The sequence below is a fragment of the Diospyros lotus genome, chromosome 6 (genome assembly GCF_014633365.1).
Source record: "Diospyros lotus cultivar Yz01 chromosome 6, ASM1463336v1, whole genome shotgun sequence".
In the NCBI taxonomy this organism is placed as follows: domain Eukaryota; kingdom Viridiplantae; phylum Streptophyta; class Magnoliopsida; order Ericales; family Ebenaceae; genus Diospyros; species Diospyros lotus.
The window spans coordinates 9861116-9878566 of NC_068343.1; the positions used below are offsets into that span (position 1 = coordinate 9861116).

A 17451-nucleotide genomic window follows, 5' to 3' on the forward strand; every position below is an offset into this window, starting at 1 on the left:
GAATCATCCTTTGCCTCAAGGACATGAAACTTCCTAAGGAGGCAAAAAAAACATTTCTTTCATTTATCAAGAACAACTATATACATACATGATCATAAAGCACAAAACTTGCTTCCTTAAAATTTATAACAACACAACCTAATTTAACTTGATTTTCTGCTTTTCCACAAGCGACACATCATTCTAGAAGAATTGTCCAACAATTTTTCACAAATTAATCTAGACTTCAAACCAAAATAGTAGTCATTACATTTGACCATCAACAGCAAAAGTTTCAACCTTCAACACCTCGTTTGGTCTGTTGCTTGTGCTGCCAGCAATGATTGGGTCCCCTATCGGCAGAGGCTAGGTCTCTTGCCAGCGGGTATATTTTACATTTTTTTTTTCTGGGGGTTTATTTGTTTATTGCGTGTATTGTGTTGCTTATTTATGTATTATTATTATGTTTGTTGTGTGCATGCGTTTATTGATAATTGTTTATATCGGATTGCCTTAATAGGTTGCATGTATGTGTTGAGCGTAGACCAAGTTTGGTTTGAGTTATGGTTGAATTGTACTGCAATGAGTAGTTGTTGTGAAAAATATTGGGACTAATAACTTTTTAATATTTTGATGTGGTAGTAAACACCTGATCTTACAATAAATTTTTATAATGAAATCTTAATTTTATTCAGGCAGTTAGTTGATTTTGTCAGTTATTGAAACCTAAAATTCAAATAAAACCACCAGGATTGTTTTTAAAATTATCAAACTGTAATTGATAATTTATTTGGAAAGATCACGATTTAGATGGGGTGGGGGGGGTTAAGCAATTTAATGTTGCCTTGTTCACCAGCATCAATTTCTTTGCTCGATTTTCTCTTTTGTATTTAGTCACAACTTCAACTTAAAAAGTATCGAAGTGGTTTCACATAAATCTCTAATAATCCTTTAGGCATCCACAAAAGTTCGACATGCGAGAGGTTACAGGAGAGGAGGGTTGCAGCCAATTCGAGTCGATTCTTGAGGACTCACCGTCATGCAGCCAAGCATCCTTTCTTACAGTAACATCTACTGAGCAGTGAGCACGGACGCGGCGCCTCTTCATCATGAGAGATTGCGGTTGTCGTGCCGACATCTGTACCATAACTTTGATTGGCTTTCACTTTTAGTTCAAGTTGAAGTTTAACTTGGTAGTGTTGGCGTCGCTTTATGGCCTGCGTTTTAGCAGAAGCACGATTCGTATGAAGAAGAAGTTTGTTCTTCCGTTGCTTGGTCTGGACCAACGAACAGTAAAATGAAACGGTTCGTCTCTTCTTTTTCCTCTGTTTCTTAGCACAAAAGTTTGCTTTACCGCATTCAGATACTCGCAGTTGATGTCCCCATTTGGTCGTTTTCTACCCGCCAAAAGAGTTCTCAACCGTATCTTGAACGACGCCGCCACGGTGAAGCGGCAATGCTGCTGTGTCCACGCTCACCACCTGTTCGAGGAAACGTCCCAGAGAGACCTCTATTCTCTGAATTCCCGTCTCGCCTCGTATTTTCGCAACGACGATCCTCTCGCAGCGTGGGATTTGTTTGTGGACATTCACCGCATGCGTTCCGACCTCACTGCCTATACGTTTACGCCGGTCTTGGGGGCTTGTTCGGCTCTTCCAGACTCCAACCGCGGCCGGCAAGTCCATGCTCTGATGATCAAATTAGGCTTGGATTCAGGGATTATAACCAAAACTGCCCTAGTTGACATGTACTCCAAGTATGGCCAATTGGGTGACTCGGTTCGGGTCTTTGATGAGATTGGTTTCAAGGATGTGGTTGCCTGGAACGCCATGTTATCTGCCTTTCTGCTGCATGGCTTCCCTGTTAAGGCACTTGGAGTATTCGAGGCAATGAGGAAGGAAAGAGTGGAATTCAGTGAGTTCACATTGTGTTCCATGCTTAAAGCTTGTACCTTTTTGAATGCCTTTCAACAGGGTAAGCAAGTTCACGCTCTTGTGATTGTAATAGGCCGTGATTTGGTTGTTTTGAGCACTGCTCTGATTGACTTTTACTCAACTGTTGGTTATGCGGATGAAGCAATTAAAGTCTATAGAAATTTGAATTGCCAAGGAGATGATGTGATTCGTAATTCGTTGATTTCTGGGTGTGTCCAAAATCGCAAGTATGATGCAGCTATGTCCATCATGAGTACCATGAAACCGAACATAATTGCGCTTACTAGCATCCTTGCGGCTTGCTCTGAGAACTCGGATCTATGGATTGGGAGGCAGATACATGGGGTGGCCATCCGGTGGGGCCTTGTCTCAGACACCCAGTTATGCAATGTATTGCTGGACATGTATGCAAAATGCGGGAAGATTTCGAATGCCCGTTTGCTTTTTGATCAAATCCCTTGTAAAGATGTAATTTCTTGGACAAGCATGATAGATGCTCATGGAAGCCATGGGGATGGAAATGAAGCTCTCGAGCTGTTCAACAAAATGGGGGAAGAGGGGAACAATGTTTTGCCTAATTCATTGACGTTACTTGCTGTTTTATCTGCGTGTGGGCATTCGGGTTTTGTGGAGCAAGCCCGAGACTGTTTTGCCGTGTCCCAGGATAAGTACGGTGTTAGCCCAGGTCCAGAGCATTATGCCTGTTTCATCGATATAATGGGCCGGACTGGACAAATAGAAGAAGCATGGTATCTCTTCCATAACATGGTCAAGAATAGTGTCAAGCCTACATCAGCAGTGTGGGCAGCATTACTGAATGCTTGCCGACTAAACCGGGATGTGGCAAGAGGCGAACTTGCTGCAAAGCAGCTCTTTGAGTTGGAACCTAATAACCCTTCACATTATGTAGCATTATCAAATCTGTATGCAGCTATTGGAAGGTGGGATTCTGTTGATATGTTGAGAACCATCATGAAAGACAGGGGAATTGCTAAGGAAGCGGGGAATAGCTGGGTGACTCTGTCCAGCCCCAACAAAAATCGCAACGGTCTATTAAGGTGAACTAACTGTTCATTTGACTTCAATTCTTGTAGAATGTGTTATTTGTGTTAATTCGATGAATGATAATATCTTCAAATAAAGTGTTGGACTGTAATTTTGATTATTGTCTACAGTTCACTTTCCTTTTAGTCAAGTGGGTGGCCTACTATCCCCAACCAATGATCAACAAACTAATTCATCTAGCTTGGGCAATTGGTCATCCGCCGCCACGTGATCAGAAGGGAAGGCGAACAGCCAAATGGTAGGTAGGTAGCGGCACGTAACATCCCCAAGCACCAGACAGATGGCGCCGAGTTGGATCATGGCATGCATGGGGCAATTATAAGTTTATAACTGACGCTGGTGGTCTGACAAATTATCACAAACTTCGGTCCCATGCTCTTTAACTCCATAGTCCTCGCCCATTTGTGCCTATTCCTTAAATTTTCCGATGATCACTAAAGAACCAAACGAGAGACAAATTGTGGTCCATGGCACAACCACGACCGTAGTACCGGATTTCATACGTTTCTAGATGGGGGATCGGCAGTCTTTGGCGGCCCTTCATTATTTAATGCAACACGTGTACATAATTGAAACGTCTGAATTCTCTCTCTGTTTATTGTTTAGGATAATGCAACACGTGGTCTACCTATTTCGTTGACAATGCTGAAATGTGGCAGACGGTCTGTTAATCAATCTGCCAAAGCACTCGCGTAGACTTTACACCCAAAGGGGAGAGGTGCAAGCGTTCATAGGCCGTCGTCAAGCGTCAGATAAATATTTAATGAATACTAAACTAATTCGAGAGAATCATAATTTATGACACAAGTCAAGTTATTTGATCATGATAAATTGAGATTCACTAAGTTGTGAGTTTAATTGAGATAAAATTTCTACATACGATTTACTTTCTCTATTAAAATTGATAACACGAGCGACGAGAAATCATACAAGGGCTGTAATCTCGAGAATCATAATTCATGAATATGAAAAAAGAATCAACATTTATCATAACAGAATCATAATTTTTAAATATAAAATAAGAAAACTAACATTTATTATAACAAATTAATAAAAAATAATCATAATTCATAAATATGGGATAGGACAATCAATATATATCATAACTTGAATAGGTAATGATCATTCGGAGATTCAAGAATCAAAAACTCGTACAATGATCAAGTCACCGTTATTGTATAAGCTCTTATTAAGTAGAGACTATTAATTAATTCTCTCACTAAACTCTAGCATTCTTCTCCCTTAATTAAGTATTGGATAGTCCTCCCAAACATTTACCTATGATGATACCAGTGGCTGGAGAAATCTAAAATTCTGGTCAGAATTAGTTAAAACATTTATTTAGTACTGGTGATATTTTACGTGGTTGGTTTCAGACGGTTATTGTGTAATATAATGCAACACAGCGTGCTAGTACCCATTTAGTTGATAGAAGGCTGATATATATTCTTCTTGAACGGTTGATAATAACACGCGGCTGCTGAGTTCGCGCCAAGAAGTCAAACAAGAAAAGTCCATGAACCTAATTGTTTTATAAGGCCGGGTTGCTTTGGGAATCCTTCAAACGACCAATTCAACCACACATGAAGAATAAGTTGCCATTAAACAGTTTTAAAAAAAAAAAAATACGCAAGAAGACAAATCAAAGCAGTCAAATCCAAGATAAGCCATCGGAACATATGAAGGGACCTCGAAAGATCAATTGCAAGTTAAATTGCGGGCCGGCTTTGCAGAGGCATAAGCAGACATGTTGAGGGCTTTGAGCAGAAGAGCAAGCAGCAGGGGGTACGAGCGGCTGGGCGAGGAGCCGTCGTCGGCTGCTGTTTTGGAGGCGAAGTTGAAGAGGGTCACGAGCTCGCCGGCTAAATTTCTCGGTTCACTTAGAAAATCAACTCGAGATCAGCCCAAAGCTCCGGCCAACTCTCCGGCGAAGCAGGCGAAGAAGGTGAGCAAGATCCACCCGCTGTTCAGCCTGTTTGTGGACAAGCGGCGGAAGAAGGCGGCGACAGCGAAGCCGGAATTTGCGAGGTACATGGAGTACTTGAAGGAAGGGGGATCGTGGGACGTGAATTCAAATGCGCCTGTAATGTACTACGCTTGAAGGATTTTGAATTTTGCACTGTGTGTTAGTTGTTGCATTAAAATTGGCCAATAAAGTGGATGTTTAACTTAAGAATTTGTTGTTCGTTTCGTGTTACCAATCTGGACAGTAATCAACTCTGGTTGACAGCTAGAACAATCATGGCTACGCTGGGTATGTAGATTGAAATGTTTGAAATCAAATCGATTCTGAAAATTACTTCAATCACAGAGACGCATAATATTTTATTTTAATTTGAACCTTGAGTTTTAACCTAATGAACTATCTTAATTTCAAGTGTCTGGATGAAGAAGATGGGATCTCTAATTCCCCCAAGTATCAGAGATGTTAAGCATAGCAGGGGCTTCGTTTGTTGAAGCTAGCTTAAAGGAAATAAAGAATCTCAATCAAATGGTAGCCCAACATTGATCATCTCAATCAAATAATACTTTTCGTTCGCTTGCTCCGGGCAAATATGCCCTAACGATATACCAATTTTAATGTGGCTATGCAATGTTTTGTTTTGAGGCATCAAGGGATTAATAGTGTTATTAGATTTGTAGGTGACACCTAGGTGTTGCCTTACCTCATGAATTCTGAAAAGAATTGTGAGCCATGAGGGATTGATGGATTCAACCACATAATTCTCTTGATTATCTATGGCACACACATCACACACAAAATTTAAAATAAAGTGACACACAAATTTAATGTGATTTGTCTTCAATGTTTAAGTCCATAATCACATCACAAAGGATAATCTATTAGTTGCAGTTTTCTATAAACAAATCATAAAACCCTATCGCTATAATGGTTTTGCAAAAAAAAAAAAAAAAAAAAAAAATTAAAAACTATTCAATCTTGACTAATCTAAATAATGATTATTATACACTGTAAACACTCTATTTATAATATATATAAAAAAAAAAGATTCTATTTATTTGGATGTAAACACACAATCGTATCCTTCTTGCCCTTGTTCATAATTGAGACTCATGAAACTCAAATTTAATACTTTGAGTTCACCAATGTCACCTACTACTTAGACAATAACTCCAATAGTGAAAAAATGAATTTTTGTATCTATTTAAGATAAAGCGTGGTTGGTATTGTGATTATTATTAGATAATTTAAAGTAAACTTTTTGTTTTCGCTTCATGATCTATAAGATTTATATTTCAGAATTTTTTTTTTTTTGTGAAATTTTAAATTTTTTATGATTTAAATATATGCCTGAATCTAGACTAAAAGTAATTTTAAATCTTTATTTTAAAATTATTATATAGCTCAATAGACTCGGTACTTTTGCAATTGGTTGCTCGCCTTTTATGCTTTTCTTAACAATCACACTGCTCATCCATACCATAACATATCATGCTCCTCCGCGTCCAACTTTATTTTTTTAATATTAATTATTGTATTAAAAATAATAATTTAGTTGTAATAAATATATTTTTAGGTTATATGTATTTTATTTTTAATTTATAAAGTAATTTTATTGATTGATTAAAATTTCAAAACATTATGTATTATCATCAACCGATAAGAGCATAATTTCTTATAAATTAATCATACTCTAATTTTTAAGATAATTACTATCATAAATAATATTATAAATTTTAGGTGGTGCATGTCAACTCATTTGTCATCTCTAAGCTTAACTAATAAATCAAGATTCAATTGTTATGTATTATTCAACTTATTTCTAACTCTCGATTTAATCTCATTTTACACAAAACAACTTGTTTAAATTTTTATTTTTCAAAATTTTGAAAGTAACAATATTATTATTGAACAATCTACTTAATTTTTATTTTTTTAACAAAAAAAAATAAAAATAAAAACAAAAACTAAAATTGAAAGTTTACAATTCTTAATTTTAAAAGTTAAAAATAAAATATAGTACACGTTCTTTGAAAGAATGAAATGGTTAACCAACAAATACCCATCCTCTTTGCACCAACAAAATAGGTGTAGTTGAAGTAGAATATTTGATTGCTTCAACTGCATTTTAATAGCTTAATAATTTTGACAATTAAAAAGCTCAAGAATAACGCTAACAGCATTTTAAGTTTTAGTCAAAATTTGAATATAATAATTTTAAAATAAAGATCAAACTCAACCTAAATTGGACTTAATCAACCAAGTTGAATCTCATTCTAAAATATTAACCAATTATATTGATTGATTGAATGAATGTTGAAGTATTTATTATTAATTAATTAATAAAATTACCCAAGTTATATATATACATATATATTATATTAACAGGTAAACCGCTCTCGTAATAGAAAATAGAAAATAGAAAATAGACGCAACAGATAATTGGGCTGCGGTGATAAAGGTGGCCCCCATCACAGCCAGAGAGATCGAGAGCCCATGGCGTGACGTTAGAAAGCACCTGGGATGGGCTGCGTGCGTCTTTCCTCTTCCAAGGGTCTTGGAGAAGACGAAAAGAAGAAACAAAACGAAACCCTCCCGAATCTCAGAATTATCGCCAACGCCAACGCCAACGAAACCACCACGATGCCCGCTTCCCGCGAATTCCGTTCATCCGTCTCCTGATCCTTTCGCAGCTTAGGGTTTCCACTCCATCTTCCTTCACGCCCAAAGGTGAGCTCGTGTGGATTGTCCATTCCTTTCGATCTTCACCCTGACTGTGTCTTCCTGTTTCTCTCGTGAATTTGTTCGTTTCGATGGATTCGTTCGGGGTTCCCCGGACGATTGAGATTCGAATTGGTTTGTTAGCTCATGAATATGTTCCTCTGATGGATAAAAGAGCTCGTTAGGATCTTCCTTTAACGTGGGGTGCCGCTGGGGTTTTGAATTCGGATCGAAGTAAAGTCTGCAGTCCTTTCGGAGATTCCAATTTGGATTTTCATACCTTCCTTTCCACGCCTTTTGTTTATTTACTCTTCTTTCTACTTCCCGTGCTCTAGCTTTCTTTTTGCTTGATTTCTTTATGTCAAGAATTCAAATCGAGTTTTATGTGCAGGTTCTCAGTTACTTGCAAGAGTTAATTCAAGATTAATGTCAGCGCATGTTGAAATATTTTGTTGAATTCCTATGCAACAAAGGCTTGTATAATGTTGTTGTAGAAAGTACTAAGCATGAAAAGTTTATAGCAACAACAGCAGCAGCAACAAAACCTTAATCCCATTAGATAGGATCAGTTACAAAAGCTCTAGTTTGTCGATCATCAAATCATGATCATAATTTCTAGGCTTACTTTTTATTTTATTTTTCTTTTAAAAAAAAAATCTATGGCCTTTTGACTTCCTTCAAATTTTCCCTTCCATGAATAAATGAGCTAATTCAATTAGTAAATTCTCGATTTTAGGGACAAACAAGTTATTGTTTATTTTCTTTCTTCTGTAACTTTTTGCAGAGCTTAATTTGTTGTGCTTGTCATGTTTTGTTTACTGCATGTGATTTGCCACTAAGGGTGATTAAGTTGGTTGCACTTTAAAAATTAGTTAGATTTGTTTGATGGCGCAGAGTCATGCCGACATTCACAGCAATAGCTTTGGATAGGTTGATTGAACCAGGGACTTCAAAATCCATGATGACTAAGAAGAATATTTCCGATTCTAGGCTGCCGAGGAGAAACGATATGCCTAGTACAAATACAGATGAGGGAATAAATACTTCCAATTCAAAGCTTGAGAGGAGAAATAGTACATCAACAACAACAATAGATAAGAAACATCACTGGACTCAGATAACGCCAGCACTCTATGCCACCCCTGAGTCAACACCGCTCCCTGATTCTCCATCCTCCTTTCCCCCCTCACCTTACATCATCAATCACAAGCGTCGTGGGCCACGCCTTCTCAAACGTTTCTCTGAGGATGATGTTGGTGCTCGGAAGAAAGCTCTAGAGGAAAATAAAGGAAATGAAAATGCAAACACTGCAGAAAAGGAGGCTGCTGACTTGGTCAAGGATATTAGTCCTGCTGTTACTAGCCCTGTTGAAGTGGATCATGTAAATGCTATTGGCAATGGAGAAGTTGGAAGCAGCAACTTGAGCCGAAGTTTTGCTACACAAAATGCTTTGACCGTGCAAACTAGTCCAATAGAGGCTGTCGAATTCAGTTTGGAGGGAGGTGCTGAGCTTGAAGATTTTCTTGAGCCGCAAGAGTCAATGAGTGCTAAGAGCCATATTGAGGCTGAGAGCAATGGTGGGCTGGACATGTCTCTGTGTCAAAGTACACCTGTAGCTGAGTTTTTTGATGCTTGGGAAGGTACTTGCTTTCTCTTCCTATATATATATGTGTGTGTGTGTGTTTATGTATGTTTGCATTTAACTTATTCTTTACTTATTATGTATATATATCCTATTATCTAGAGTTTAAATACTCTATATCATTTCTTCAGGTATTTGTTTTGTTGAATATGATTAATTATGCTCATGTGCTATCTTTGTTTCATTTTATTTTATTTTAACTTTTTTAGTTATGGCCTATCAGAAGTTTTACCTTGTCAATGAAGATATAGTACTTGTCAGGCACATGCATTGGTGTTTGGTCTAAATCATTTATTGCCAAATTGGATTTGCCTAGAATTAACTGTCTAATATTGGGGCATACCTTTCAAATATAGCTTTCTTTTTTTCCGTTTTTAACTTGCATAAAATTTTAGGTATTGTAATTATGATTGACTACCTAATTTTTCATGCAGAATTTGTTTGTCATGATTACACACACACACACACACTTTAGTACAATATTGGTGGCTTACCTGCTCTTGTTTGCTGTAGAGTTATCCTCTGACAGTGGATTTCAGCTGCCTCCGCATGATGTTAATGCTGAATTGCGTGAAATAAGGCTGAATTTGTTGATGGAGATAGAAAAGCGGAAGAAAGCAGAAGAAGTTCTACATAATATGCAAAACCAGTGGCTGAGGATTAGGCAGCAGTTATCTCTTGTAGGATTGACTCTTCCTGCAGACCCCGCTGCTACTGATGAGCAACCAAGCATGGATCCTGCAGAAGAGCTGTGCCGCCAACTCCATATCGTGAGGTTTGTGTCAAATTCCATTGGGAGGGGTATTGCTAAGGCTGAGGCTGAGATGGAAATGGAAGCTCTGATGGAGTCAAAGAACTTTGAGATTGCTCGTTTATGGGACAGATTGCATTACTATGAGGTGGTGAATAGGGAGATGTCCCAGAGGAACCAGGAAGCTATAGGTAAGGTTTCTTTCCTTTCAATCTTTATCCCAGCTCCTTTCATTCCTCATTGACGAGCTATATTTCAGTTTATAAATAGTCAGATGCATGATGGCCTTTGGTATTTTGAGTAAGCTACATATTGTTGAGAGGGGATTTGTCATGCTGAAATCTTTGGACTGCTTGTTTGAAAAGCTCAAATGACAAATAATTTTCTCTTGTTTCTTTGTTAAATACTTGAAAATATTATGGAGTGGCCAGTCCCAAATAATGTATTTGCATACAAGTCTGATAGGGTGTTGTTGACAAAAATCATTTCAAAGATTCAAAGACACATTTGAAGTGATTAAGCTTGTTGATTTCATTTCTGAATTACAAGAAGCTCAAATATAGGATCAAAGTGGAAAAGCTTTTTAGCAAATGGAATCATTTGTGTTGTGGACAGTTTTTTCTTCAGGTATAGAAGGAAGTAAGAGAATTAACACAGATCCTTATTTCTGATATTTTAAGTTCATTTCATATATGCTAAAAAGTTGCATATGACTTTAATTTACATTATTGGGAAACAACCATTTTAAATTAGTATGGTAGTTTTCATTCATATGAATTAGATATTTGCAACACATGCTTTGGTTATGCACATTTGTTGAGAGTAGAAAGTTTCTTTGTTCACTTTTCTTGTTATAATTTAACTTCATTATGAATTTGGTTTATAATTTTTTGTAATGAAGTTGCGTAAATTATCAGACCTTTATCCAATGGGGGTACCCTTAATAACCTCTATAATATTAAAATTACCATTATATGTTATCAGGTGACCTCCTGGACACAAATTCCTGGCTCTTCCCTGTGTGGTATGTATAACATGCAAAAAACATAAAAATATTATAGCTACATATATAATATATATTACCACATGATACTTATACCATGAAGTTATACCATGAAGTTAAATCTTTATGAACTCTTTAATACTTGTGGAAGTCATTTCATGTAGCAAATTTTTCTTTTGATTTGCTCTCTCTCTCTTCTTCTTTTTTGTGTGGTATGTGAATCTTTTCACTTTGAAATGAATTTATGTTTCTTTATACTGTGTGCCCCAAACTTGAAATTTTTTATTCATTAGCTATCGCGAGTTAAAAACCACCACAACAATCACAAGCCTTGATCCCTCTAGGTGGGGTTGACTACTTTAATTCTGGTCCTCTTATCTCTATTCATGTCCATATTTTCTGTAAGGCCATTATATCCCCTAAATCATGTTTAAGAGTTTCCACCATTGTTTTTTTCTTTTCTTTTTTCCTTCTCCTTTTGTTACAAACTCTTTTCATTTCATCTACTCGCTTCACAAGTGTGTATATCTTTCTTCTTCTCATATGTCCCAACCATTTTAATTGCACCTCCCTCATTTTATCTTCACTAGGCATCAATCCAACTTTATTATGTATAATCTTGTTTCTTATTTTATATTTTCCTAGATGGTCGCACATCCACTATAACATCCTCATTTTAGTTTTATCATATTTTGCACATGTTGATATTTAATGGTCCACATTCTGATCCATGGGACAAAGATGGCTTCAGAGTTGTCTAATAAAACTTCCCTTCTAGCTTTAAATAGAGGTGTCAAATGGGCAACCCGCACTATAAAAGCAATGCCCATTTTGGAAGGGAGTTGACCCAGCGCAACCCATAGGCTTGACAGGCCTAACGGGCTACCTTAGCCCATTTGTTTTTATTTTTTATAAAAATTGAAAAATTATTCTAATTTTCTTATAATACACTAAAAATCTATGTAGTGTGCAGTTACTCATGTCATTTGTATTGTTTTAATATGTTAACAAATGAAGGGTTACAATAAATCCTACAAGTATAATCTACATAATTTAAAAAAATACACCTATCTAACACAAGGTGACAAGGCTTATAAATGAATAATATCTCAATTTATTGTTATTTTCAAAATTTTGACAAATGTTTATAACTAGTAAGTAAGTTGTACACAATTTAATCATCATTGGCCTCATCTTGCATTGGTGGATTTGTGTAGTTTGTTGTGGATGAGCCAATGGTTTTTACACAGGAATGGCTTGAATTGTCTGAAGTACTAATTTATTGATGGTGATCCTCTGCATCTAACAAATCCTTGAAACATGCACACATCTCCATTGTATTGGTTGTCAGCTTCACCCTTTTGTGGTTCAACACCTTAATATCTATAGAAAAGCACGAAACATGTTCTTGTTTTTTTGCCACTAGGCCAAGGTATCAAAATTATGAGTTTGTTGTTTCATAATTTGTGTTTGTCTATATATATATATATATATATATGTTGAGTCTCAGATCTGATTCCTCACACAATTAAACACTCTCTCACACCCAAACACTTACTCGATAGAGATAGAAACAAAAGAAATGTAAAACAGATCAGAATAACAAGCAACAACAGTAAAGAACAAGAAGACTTATCCTGGTTCGGGCAAGAAGTTGCCCTACATCTAGACTGCCAGATGATGCCGACAGAATCTACTATCAAAGAAACAAGAATACAGCTCTTCCTCTCTAATCTCTTCCTCGCACACACTTAGGCTAATAATCAATAGCCTCTCTCAACGAAAACAAGGACCAAGCGCTAGCTCTCTCTCAATTCGCCAACTCCTATGTGCGAATACAATAGAAGGATTCTCTCCTACCTTCAACAGAACCTATCCGCCACTATTTATAAAAGATAGAGACAGTTACTACTTAAGGACTGAAATGCAATAAAAGGAAATACAAGGCTTAATCGGAAATAACCTAAAAGATATTTCCATTATATTCTAAACACATAAAACATAAGAATAAAAAACATTTCCTAACAGACAAATCTGCCCTTTACAGTAACTAACAGCTATACTAATACAAATTCTAACAATATATATATATATATATATATAAAGCAGTTTCATTTAGACTGTTGGCAGAAGATGGATGTGAATCATGTTTTGATTTTTTCTGTTTTAACTAGTTTCAAAAGGTAAATTGCACTTAGACCCCCTATGGTTTGGGCCATTTGCAAGAAGAATCCATAAAGTTTAAAAATTTCTTTGAAGGTCTCTGTGGTTTTCCCTTTGTTTGCACAAATCCCTTTCCGTTAAGTCAATAGCAAGTCGTCTTTGATGTTAGATTTGCATTATGAAAAATTAAAGTAACTCATAGGGGGTCTGTGTAAAATGGTTAAAACCACACATATTGAGTGGAATTTAAAGTAAAACCATAGGGACTCTATGGGAGCTTTTGAGTTAATGGAGTGGGGCCATAGTTGTCAAGGGCACAAGGTGCACTGTGGCATGAATTAGTGCTTGGGGCCTAGGCTCTAGGCACAAGGTGAAGCGTGAGCCTCGGGCACATGAGGTATACATTTTTTAAAATGTTTATAAAATACTTATACACAATTCTTTTCAATATATACCTATAAGGAGACAGATGCAAACTCAAAATCATAAATGTCAAGTCACCAACTCTGTAATCACAACTGATAGTGCTGCAAAAAAACAATTAGTTTCTTTTTGCAAGTAGTTTCTTCTAACTGCAAAAGAGATTAAAGGAAGGAAAAAATTATAGTAGAATACGTTGCAGAAAACAATTAGTTTATTCTAATTTCTTTTGCAATTAGAAAAAAGAAAAAAAAAATTACAACAGACCACACAACACTAAAAGTTACAAAAAAACAATTAGCTTCTTTAAAATTGCCAAAAAAAAAAAAAAGAAGACAAAAAAAAAAAAAATAGTAGATCACACAATGAATACATTTGTTTCTTAGCAATTAATTTCTTCTAAATTACAACTGAAATTAGAAGGAAAAAAAAAAAAGAGTAGAACACAGAGTGAAAAACAATTATAACACAAAATTAGTTTCTTCTAAATTGCGAAGAAATTAGAAGAAAGAAACAAAAATGAAGCAGAACGTAGACATGAGTAGTTCTCTAGCGAGTGAACATCATCTCCTAAGGATCCAGATGAGTGGGAGATCCAGCTAACCTCCGGCTTACACCGCTAGGTTTGCCTTTGACCAATATGCAAGAATATGCGATCAAATCAACAAGATATAAGATCTAAGATGAGAAATGGACAAGAAATAGGCTTTTAATACACTTACACATACAAGGAATGCACCTCATGCTCCTAGGTAGCGCCTCAATGAGGTGGATAGAGCTGTGCCTCATGCTTGTGCATGCCTTTGAAAACTATGAGTGGGGTCTACGGAAAAGAAGAAAACCACAGTGACATTCAAATACACTTTTAAACTATATGGGGTCTACTTTGAAATGGCATATGATGTGGCTCATATGTATTGTACATTTAATAAATTAAACTTCTTATATTATCTTTTGATTGTGTGGTATCAATGCACATAATAGACAAATAAAAATTTAGTAAGACTTCCGCTATGTCAAGTCTCCGATCTAAGACTTAGGCCAATTCTGGAATTATAAGGACCGAGAAGAGAAGTAGAATTGGGAGGGAGAATTTGAAAGGAGGAAGAATTCTGAGAGGAAAAAGAGTGGGAAAGAATTTGTATATTTTCACACAATTCCCATCCTCTTACACACAGCCCTTTTATAGGCTCCTCCTTTTAGTTGTAACTACTTAACCGAAAAGGTACAAGCAGCCTAAGTCCTCAACCTCTTAGTACAAAAACTTATCCTATAGGATCCCAATTACAAATATACCCCATATACCCCTAGGATTGTCACAATCCCCTCCCCTTGGAAGCTTTCTTATCCCTAAGAAAGGATAGTGGTTGGGCTACTCGCGGGAATTGCTTTAGTAAGTCCGGTAAGTATTCCCATGTTGTGTTGTTTGGATGTAGGTGAGTCCACTGTACTAGGACTTGTGTGAGGGGAACAATATCTTGGTAGATCACTCTCTTATCCACAATGGCCTGGGGCTCGACTTCCACTTCTATATCTTCTTCCACTTATGGAAGGTGTGGACTGATGGTTGCATCTGGTTCCACTAACTTTTTGAGCAATGACACATGGAATGCCATGTTAGTTGGTACTCCCTCCAGCAATTGCAATTTGTAAGCTACCTTCCCTACCTTGGCCACTATAGGAAATGGTCCAAAGTATTTAGGGCTTAGCTTAGATGCGGGGGTGGCCGAAAAAGAATGTTGTAGGAATCTTTTCACCCTTAGAAAGACCATGTCTCCCTCATTGAAGGCCTTGTCGCTCCTCCTATTGTTTGCTGTTGAAACAATTCCCTCCCTTACACACTCTAGGATATCCCTCAAGAATTGCACGCTCACTCACACAAAAAAAAAAAGGACAAAATTTAGGAAACAAGAAACAACAAAGAATTCAACACACACACACGAGACAAAGGAGATTTATCCTGGTTCGGATCTCCTTTTGGGAGAACCTACGTCTAGACTGATAAGGGTCTTTCTCTTCACTATCTTGAAAAACACATGAACAAATTACATGTACTACACTCTCACACAACCCTATACACAAGCTGTCTAATCTTGGAGATTACAAAGCTATACACACTTTCCTCTCAAATACACAACACATACTCTTTCTCTCAAGATAGAATGAAAATCAATGTATTGAATGAGATCCCTGACCCTCTATTTATAAACCGTAGAGGGCAAACTTACAAGGACAGAATCGATAGCTACCTTATACATGTGGCGGTTACCGTTACAATATGTAATTGACAGTCTAACGGTCTTCTAGAAACCCTTTGATACCTGCATCTTTTTCTGTTTCTTTTTTCTCCCGAGCCTCAAGACTAATCTAAGGCAAATGCTTTAACAAATTCTCCACCCATTTGCATTTGATTAGGCTTCCTTAGGACAGATACCTGCACCCTTCTATTCTCGCCAAGCTCTTCTTTATTCAGCATCTTGAACTACCTGCAGTAGCTTTATCCAATACTTTAGCTTTGCAATAGGTACAACCTTTGTGAACATGTCAAGCCACATTCTCATCACCTGCAACTTTAGTTATCTTTACATCTTGTTTCTCTATTATTTCCCTAATAAAGTGGTGTCGCACATCTATGTGTTTTGTCGTTTCATGGTATGTTTGGTTCTTAGACAAGTGAATGGCGCTTTGATTATCACACATCAGAGTGGCATCTACTACAATCCCTAGGAGCTCATTGATTAGGCCTTTTAACCACATAGCCTCTTTTATAGCTTCAGATGCTGCTATATATTCTGTCTTAGTTGTAGATAAAGCCACCACATGTTGGAGACTTGATTTTCAACTGATAGTAGAATTCCACAACTTAAATACATACCTGGTTGTGGATCTTCTTCTATCTAAATCAGTAGTATAATCAACATCCAAATACCCTAGGATGCTTGCTAGTTCTCCCATATTTGCTCCACCATAAGACAAAACTGTGCTATAAGAGCCTCTTAAATACCTAAACACCCACTTAACAACATTCCAGTGTGCTTTGCTCAGATTTGCCATGAATCTTCTCACTACACTCATTGCATGAGCCAAATCAGGTCTTGTGCACACCATGCTATACATTAAACTCCTCACAGCACTAGAAAAGGGAATGTTGAGTTAGACTTACCAGTTTAAGCGCATTTAGATGAATTAACCTCTCTCAAATACTCTTTCACACTCTCGGATTAATAAGTAACCATATATCAACCAAACAGAAAGTAAATAAATCACAATACAAGATATAAACCAGAAAGATCAAACCATAAGACACCGATTTATCCTGGTTCGGATTGCAAGAATTGCAACCCTACATCCAGCAGTCAAAACACCCTTTGAGCAGCTTTGTTAATCCGTTTGTGCAATCAGCATACAACCAGTTTCCTCCCTCCTATTCCTGAGTACATCAAGCCCTCGTTCCCTCAAGATTACAAAGCTACCTCACAATCACTAGCCTTTCTCTCTTGGAACAGAATGATGCTCATTACAATAGGAATGAGACTTTCTTGTGCGTGACTCTCTCGGCTACCCCTTTGCCCTCTATTTATAATAGAAGAAGGCGAACATCCCAATATAACCGACTGGGATATTACAATTACAGTTTAACCCCCAAAACTTATACTAATAACATTTAGGTATTTTCCTAACTGTCTAATTACTTTCTAACCGATCAATCCACTGTCGATTTCACTGATCTTCTAGGATGACTGGAGGCAAACATATCAACAATACTCCACCATTTGCCTTGAGTTTCCTCCACTCGATAATAGGTCCTGC

At 36.9% G+C, this 17451-nt stretch overlaps 3 protein-coding genes across 14 annotated transcripts in view; all 3 read left to right on the forward strand.

Moving 5' to 3' along the window:
• Positions 1-792: 792 nt before the first annotated feature.
• Positions 793-3747, forward strand: LOC127803174 (pentatricopeptide repeat-containing protein At5g66500, mitochondrial). 2 transcript variants are annotated; one of them, XM_052339230.1, is made up of 2 exons: positions 793-2971; positions 3585-3740. In XM_052339230.1, the coding sequence occupies exons 1-2, from the start codon at positions 1356-1358 to the stop codon at positions 3616-3618; spliced, it is 1650 nt and encodes a 549-aa protein (XP_052195190.1). In that variant the 5' UTR covers positions 793-1355; the 3' UTR covers positions 3619-3740. The 2 variants fall into 2 exon arrangements, with proteins under 2 accessions (XP_052195190.1, XP_052195191.1); XM_052339231.1 differs by having other exon boundaries at positions 794-2971; positions 3089-3747.
• Positions 3748-4680: 933 nt separating this feature from the next.
• Positions 4681-5312, forward strand: LOC127803304 (uncharacterized). The gene has a single exon (XM_052339429.1). It carries the CDS (start codon positions 4726-4728, stop codon positions 5077-5079), a length of 354 nt encoding a protein of 117 aa, XP_052195389.1. The 5' UTR covers positions 4681-4725; the 3' UTR covers positions 5080-5312.
• Positions 5313-7522: 2210 nt separating this feature from the next.
• LOC127805041 (uncharacterized) overlaps positions 7523-17451 on the forward strand; it is a 28443-nt gene continuing 18514 nt past the window's right edge. For 6 of the 11 annotated variants that reach the window (XR_008023797.1, XR_008023799.1, XR_008023800.1 and 3 more), the window contains exons 1-3: positions 7523-7671; positions 8557-9302; positions 9818-10246. Coding sequence is in view for 3 of the 11 variants with exons in the window: in XM_052342212.1 (XP_052198172.1) it covers positions 8561-9302; positions 9818-10246 (1171 nt within the window). In the remaining 8 variants the exon portion in view is untranslated. Of the gene's footprint in view, positions 7672-7747; positions 7897-8538; positions 9303-9817; positions 10247-11039; positions 11080-17451 lie in introns of those variants that run through there. The other 5 variants (XM_052342214.1, XM_052342213.1, XR_008023802.1 and 2 more) reach the window with 4 other exon arrangements.